General features: G+C 45.9%; 1 protein-coding gene across 1 annotated transcript in view; it reads left to right on the top strand.

The window, feature by feature from the left end:
- Nucleotides 1–2,171: 2,171 nt before the first annotated feature.
- LOC145339717 (uncharacterized) overlaps nt 2,172–7,446 on the top strand; it is a 30,781-nt gene continuing 25,506 nt past the window's right edge. The window contains exons 1-2 of the mRNA XM_080184237.1: nt 2,172–2,410; nt 5,735–5,841. Coding sequence (XP_080040363.1) covers nt 2,237–2,410; nt 5,735–5,841 — 281 coding nt within the window. The 5' untranslated portion in view covers nt 2,172–2,236. The remainder of the gene's footprint in view (nt 2,411–5,734; nt 5,842–7,446) is intronic.

Here is a 7,446-nt window from a genome sequence, read left to right as displayed (position 1 = left end):
ACAATTTCCTCCTTAATGACAGATTCTAACATTTTACCTACCACAGATGTTAAACTAACCGGCCTATAATTCCCCGCCTTTTGCCTGGCACCCTTCTTAAACAACGGCGTAACATTAGCCGTTTTCCAATCATCCGGCACTTCCCCGGAATCCAGCGACGTCTGGAAAATAACCACCAAGGCATCCACTATCACCTCCGCCATTTCTTTCAGAACCCTCGGATGCATTCCATCCGGTCCTGGGGACTTGTCCACAATCAGCCCCTCCAGTCTGTCGAGCACCGCCTCTCTAGTAACAGTAATGTCATTAAGACCCTCCAGTCCTACCACCTTTCCATCGCTAACACCCGGCAAATTATTCACGTCCTCCTCCGTGAAGACAGAAACAAAAAAGTTATTCAATATCTTAGCCATATCCCCATCCCCTACCACCAGGTCCCCTTTCTCATCCTCTAAAGGGCCAACATTCACCCTAGCCAGCCTCTTCCTTTTTATATATTTATAAAAACTCTTGCTATCCTTTTTTATATTAAGTGCTAGCCCAGCTTCATAGTTTCTCCTACCCTTCTTTATCAACTTCTTTGTCAATCTTTGTTGACATTTAAACCTCTCCCAATCCTCATCTCGCCCACTACTCTTAGCTACTCTAAATTCCGCTTTTAGTTTAACACTTTCCTTCACCTCCTTCGTTATCCACGGCTTATTACCTATGCTGGGCTGCATTGCCCTCTCTCTCTCTCTATTCTGATCTGCACTGCCCTCTCTCTATTCTGATCTGCACTGCCCTCTCTCTCCCTCACTCACTCTATGCTGGGCTGCATTGCCCTCTCTCTCTCTCTCTATTCTGATCTGCACTGCCCTCTCTCTCCCTCACTCACTCTATGCTGGGCTGCATTGCCCTCTCTCTCTCCCTCACTCACTCTATGCTGGACTGCATTGCCCTCTCTCTCTCTCTCTATTCTGATCTGCACTGCCCTCTCTCTCCCTCACTCACTCTATGCTGGGCTGCATTGCCCTCTCTCTCTCCCTCACTCACTCTATTCTGATCTGCACTGCTCTCTCTCTCTATTCTGATCTGCACTGCCCTCTCTCTCCCTCACTCACTCTATGCTGGGCTGCATTGCCCTCTCTCTCTCCCTCACTCACTCTATGCTGGACTGCATTGCCCTCTCTCTCTCTCTCTATTCTGATCTGCACTGCCCTCTCTCTCTCCCTCACTCACTCACTCTATGCTGGGCTGCATTGCCCTCTCTCTCTCTCTCTATTCTGATCTGCACTGCCCTCTCTCTCCCTCACTCACTCTATGCTGGACTGCATTGCCCTCTCTCTCTCTCTCTATTCTGATCTGCACTGCCCTCTCTCTCCCTCACTCACTCTATGCTGGGCTGCATTGCCCTCTCTCTCTCCCTCACTCACTCTATGCTGGACTGCATTGCCCTCTCTCTCTCTCTCTATTCTGATCTGCACTGCCCTCTCTCTCTCCCTCACTCACTCACTCTATGCTGGGCTGCATTGCCCTCTCTCTCTCTCTCTATTCTGATCTGCACTGCCCTCTCTCTCTCTCACTCACTCTATGCTGGGCTGCATTGTTCTCTCTGGGAGTGACTCTCAGTCCGTCCCGGTGTCTCTATGGTAACCGCGGTCCCGATCTTTTTCCACAAATTTTCTTTTCTTGCCGCGCGCCAAAAATCTTAGCGCATCCACTTCCGGTCTGCAGCGCTACCCCTTCCAGGCCAAAGGGCAAATCCTCGGCGGAAACAGCCCCGGCACCGCCCCCAGCTCCGGCCCCGCCCCTTTGTGAGCAGTCTCACAGCAGGTTAAAATCCGACAGGTTTATTCGGTAGTAAACGCCATGAGCTTTCCAAGCGCTCCTCCTTCATCAGGTGAGTGAGTGTTCTGATCACAAACACCGTATATAAAGACTCACTCAGTTTACAGAATACGAGATTGGAATGTGAGTCTTTACAGCTATTCAATTCTTAAAGACAATGTGAATGGAGAGAGTATTAAACACATGTTGAAGAGATGTGTATTGTTTCCAAACAGGACAATTAGTGAGATTTTGCAAGTCCAGGCAAGTCATGGGGGTTACAGATAGTGTGACGTGAACCCAAGATCCCTGTTGAGACCGTCCTCATGTGTGCGGAACTTGGCTATCAGTCTCTGCTCAGCAACTCCGCGCTGTCGTGTGTCATGAAGGCCCCTTGGAGAACGCTTACCCGAAGATCAGGGGCAGAATGCCTGTGACCGCTGAAGTGTTCCACAACAGGAAGGGAACATCTTGCCTGGTGATTGTCGAGCGGTGTTCGTTCATCTGCTGTCAGAATGTCTGCATGATATCCCCAAGATACCATGCCTCGGGACATCCTTTCCTCAGCGTATCAGGTAGACAACGTTGGCTGAGTTGCAAGGTAGGGACTGGAATAATCCTGGGAGACTTCAATCTGCAGCTAGACTGGAATAATCCCGGGAGACTTCAATCTGCAGCTAGACTGGAATAATCCCGGGAGACTTCAATTTGCAGCTAGACTGGAATAATCCCGGGAGACTTCAATCTGCAGCTAGACTGGACAGGAAAGTAGCTAATGTAACACTGCTGTTTAAGAGAGGGAGGCATAAGAAATTATAGGCCAGTTAGCCTGACTTCGGTCATTGGCAAGATTTTAGAGTCCATTATTAAAAATGAGATCACGCGGGGTACTTGGAAGTGCATGATAAAGTAGGACTGAGTCAGCACGGCTTTGTCAAGGGGAGGTCACGTCTGACAAATCTGTTGAGAGTTATTTGAGGAGGTAACAAGGAAGTTAGATAAAGGAAAACCAGTGGACCTGATTTATTTAGATTTCCAGAAGGCCTTTGACAAGGTGCCGCATACGAGACTGTTAAATAAGTTGTGTCCATAATAAGATCCCGGCATGGATAGAGGATTGGCTGACTAGCAGAAAGCAGAGAGTGGGGATAAAGGGGCCTTTTTCAGGATGATAGCTGGTGTCTAGTGGTATACCTCAGGGGTCACTGCTGGGACTACAACCTTTCACAATATCCGTCAACAGTTTGGAAGAAGGAACTGAAGGCATTGTTACTAAGTTTGTAGATGATATAAAGATATGTAGAGGGACAGGTAGTATTGAGGAAGAAGGGGGGCTGCAGAAGCAGGTTAGGAGAGTGGGCAAAGAAGTGGCAGATGGAATACAATGTGGAAAAGTGTGAGGTTCGGCACTTTGAAAGCAGGAATAGAGGCATAGGCTACTTCTAAACGGGGAAATGCTTAGGAAATCAGAAACACAAAGGAATTTGGGAGTCATTGTTCAAGATTCTCTTAAGGTTAACGTGCAGCTTCAGTTGGCAGTTAGGAAGGCAAATGCAATGTTAGCATTCATGTCGAAAGGGCTAGAATACAAGAGCAGGGATGTACTTCTGAGGCTGAATAAGCTTCTGGTCTGACCCCATCTGGTGTATTGTGAGCAGTTTTGGGCCTTGTATCTAAGGAAGGATGTGCTGGCCTTGGAAAGGGTCCGGAGGAAGTTCACAAGAATGCCTGGAATGAAGAGCTTGTCGAATGAGGAACGGTTGAGGGCTCTGGGTCTGTACTCAATGGAGTTTAGAAGGATGAGGGGGGCTCTTATTGAAACTTAGAGAATACTGTGAAGCCTGGATAGAGTGGACGTGGAGAGGATGTTTCCACTAGTAGGAAAAACTACAACCAGAGGGCACAACCTCAGGCTAAAGGGATGATCCTTTAAACAGAGATGAGGAGGAATTTCTTCAGCCAGAGAGTGGTGAATCTGTGGAACTGTTTGCCACAGAAGGCTGTGGAGGCCAGGTCATTGAGTGTCTTTAAGACAGAGATAAATAGGTTCTTGATTAATCAGGAAATCAGGAGTTATGGGGAAAAGGCAGGAGATTGGAGATGAGAAAAATATCACCCATGATTGAATGGTGGAGCAGGTTTGATGGACCGAGTGGCCGAATTCTGCTCCTATGTTTTACATATTTACCCTGCTAATCTCCCTGACCCTAGGGTCAAATTAGCATGGCCAAATCACCTAACCTGCACATATTTGGACTATGAGAGGAAACCCACGCAGATACAGGGAGAATGTGCAGACTCCACACAGTGACCCAAACCAGAGATTGAACTGAGGTCCCTGGTGCTGAGAGGCAGCAGTGCTAACCACTGTGCCACCGTGTTAATGTTCACAGTCAGCATTCCCTGCTGATTGACTGCACTGCTGTTTGAGCTTGCTTTATGACAGTGAGACATGGTGGGTGTGTGGCAATCTGTTTGCAATCCAGGCTGTTTGAACCAGAGAAATAATCATCTGGTTCAATCATTCAGCCAAACTTTTCATCTGCACATTTCAAACAATTTTAATTCTGATATTCACAGCAATTTAGAGAACATGTCCAACTTTCAAAGGTGCGGGTGGGATCGGGAATTATTACTAGTATTTCCCACTCCGAAGTGTTGCCGGTCGATGTCCAGCAGTCACTGGCCACAGGAACATTCAATCGCTCATTGGCACAAGGTTTGCCTAGTTTATTAACTTTGGAATGGAGACTGAATTAAATTAACATGAAATATGATAAATCAGTTCCTCTGGGAGTAATCCATTCTCACAAGCCAATCAACCAGAAGAAATTAACTTTCCAATTTAGGACATAGGAACAGGACTCGGCCATTCGGCCCAAGTCCATTCTGCCATTCAGTGAGATCATGGCTGAACCGTGGCCTAATTCCACATACCTGCCTTTGGCCCATATCCCTTAAGACCTTTGCTTAAAATTAACAACTGATTTAGCATCGATAACCTTCTGTGGAAGCGATTTCTACACTTATACTATGTGTGTAAAAGTGTTTCCTAACATCTCTCCTATATGGTCTGGCCCTCATTTCTAGAGCAAGTCCCCTAGTTCTAGAATCTCCTGTTAGTATCTTGAATACTTTGATCAGATCCCCCTGAACCTTAATGCTAGAGAACAGGATTAATTAGAATTAAACCCCTGAAACCCAGATATCACTCTTGTAAACCTACACTGCACTCCCTCCAAGGCCAATATATCTTTCCTAAAGTGTGGTGCCCAGATCTGCTCCAAATGGGGTCTAAGCAGGGTTTGGTTTGGCTGCAGGATTATTTCTGTGTCCTTACATTCCAGTCCTCTTGATATAAAGGCCAGCACTCCGTTCGCAGCCTTGATTATTCTCTGCACCAGTTTGTGGTAGCTGAATCCCCAAGTCTCTTTGAATTTGAAGAGTTTAACTTCAATCATTTTGTTTTAAAGCCTCCAAAAGCCGGATGATCATCTGTGGTAAAGCTCACTCACACTCAGCACAATATTCAAACACGCGGTGGGTACCAAAAATCATGTTCTTGTTTTCCTCCTGAGCCATCTTCCAACATCTTCCCCGCCACGTTTCACAGTAAGCCATCAGCCTTCTCCAATACAGTCCTTACCACAGTCATCCAAAGGGGCTTGCCTTTGGACCTGACATCATCTCCCAACCAGTGCCGCACCCTCCCCCCCCCCCCCACCCCCCTCATTCCACACACACAAATGAGAAAGCTACAGGACAGGCAACATCATTCCTTCCTACTTAGTCATCGACACAACAATAATAAAGATCCTCGATAAAGTCTCTAAAAGTCTATGATGTACCACACCTTCAGGTAGTTCTTGTAAATGTAATTACATCTGCACCAAGATTAATACTCTGATTTTGCTTTTAAAAATAGCACCGACAGGTTGTCATAAGTAACCATTTCTGGGCCCTGCTAACATTGGAAGCTGAAGCCTGGAAACTGATAAGCCGTCACAACAGAAGGGAGGAGGAGGAGGACAGGTATGTTCTCTTTGTCTGCTGACATGGAAATAATTGAGTCTTGAGGCAAAGAGTTATAGAAAAGAAAATCAGAACTAAATACAGTTCATCTGACCGCACCGTCTTAAACAATGGTATCTCTCAAATAGTTTATACGCACGGCAATTGCAACGAAAGATTAAATAACGCTGAATCCCAGTCACTTATTCTCCTGGTTTAAGGGTGAACTGAAGTGTGACAAACTGGGCCACATAGTCTGGCTGGGATTTGCACTCACCCAGTTGCTAGACGCTATTAATGATGGAATAAAGTCAGGTCTCCTCCCAATAGCAATCGCTCTCCATTTGAAATCTAACTGGGAGAATGCCAACATCCCTCCAATTACCAATTACAATCCTTCAACATCTACGCCATTTTTGGCATTAAGAGCTTCAGCCATCCCAGGCTGTGGACGCGAACGCAATCGCTCTACTCCCCGTCAGGTATCGTAAGCATGTCGTGAGTTACTGAAAGGAGCTGCTGGCAGTACTATGTCCCTTGTACAGCTCCAGATTTCACACTCATAGTATATAAATCCTAATAATAAATGGATATTATTCAGCCTACCCGTGTGTAATAATAAGCATACAAACTACTGTAAAACACTAATCGACTCTGTTATTAAAACACAAAGAAAACATACATTTTTCTCAGGACATTTAGATTTAGATTGAGTACAAGACTAGACAGATTGACAGGAAGTGGCGAAACTAGACAAGTTCATCCAATGCAGATGAAATCTCCTAATTACAGAAACCCTTTTGTCAAAATGAAGGAGAGTTGGAAAAAAGGGAGTCAACGTTTTTCAACGCTCCACATTGACTGTAACAAGAATACTCTCCATTGGAAGCGAACACTTTCAAATTCCTGCAGATTTGGAGTACAGTTCATTCATCCTCAAGTTAAAACATCCGCATTCACGCTGAGGTATCTCAGAAACTCCCGATATTAGTCTTTTATATTGTATCCCAATATTAGTCTTTTTCCTGCTCATTGTTCAAAGCAACATTGCAGCACTGCTGTGAAATTAACCCTTTCAGACAGTGGTTCCAGGCCCCACAACCCTCCTGATGAACTCATTTCCCCGACTCACTAACCTCTCTGCGGAAGTAAACCGGCCCTTCCATTCCACTCTTCCCAGGCCCCTCATCACCTGGGAAAAGGGTACAAAAGTCTGAGGTCACGTACCAACCGACTCAAGAACAGCTTCTTCCGTGCTGCTGTCAGACTTTTGAATGGACTTCCCTTGCATTAAGCTGATCTTTCGCTACACCCTAGCTATGACTGTAACACTACATTCTGCACTCTCTCATTTCCTTCTCTATGAACAGTAAGTTTTGTCTGTATAGTATGCAAGAACCAATACTTTTCACTATATGCTAATACATAAGAACATAAGAAATAGGAGCAGGAGTAGGCCATCTAGCCCTTCGAGCCTGCCCCGCCATTCAATAAGATCATGGCTGATCTGTCGTGGCTCAGTTCCACTTTCCCGCCCTCTCCCCATAACCCTTAATCCCCTCTCTTATCAAGAACCCATCAACCCGCTTCTTAAAAATATTTAGCGAGGCAGCCTCCACCACTTCA

The sequence above is a fragment of the Carcharhinus amblyrhynchos genome, unplaced genomic scaffold (assembly GCF_965287045.1).
Source record: "Carcharhinus amblyrhynchos unplaced genomic scaffold, sCarAmb.v2.hapA scaffold_628, whole genome shotgun sequence".
NCBI classification, from domain to species: Eukaryota; Metazoa; Chordata; class Chondrichthyes; order Carcharhiniformes; family Carcharhinidae; genus Carcharhinus; species Carcharhinus amblyrhynchos.
Note: the sequence above shows the minus strand (reverse complement) of the source record. Positions and strands in the feature narration are given on the sequence as shown.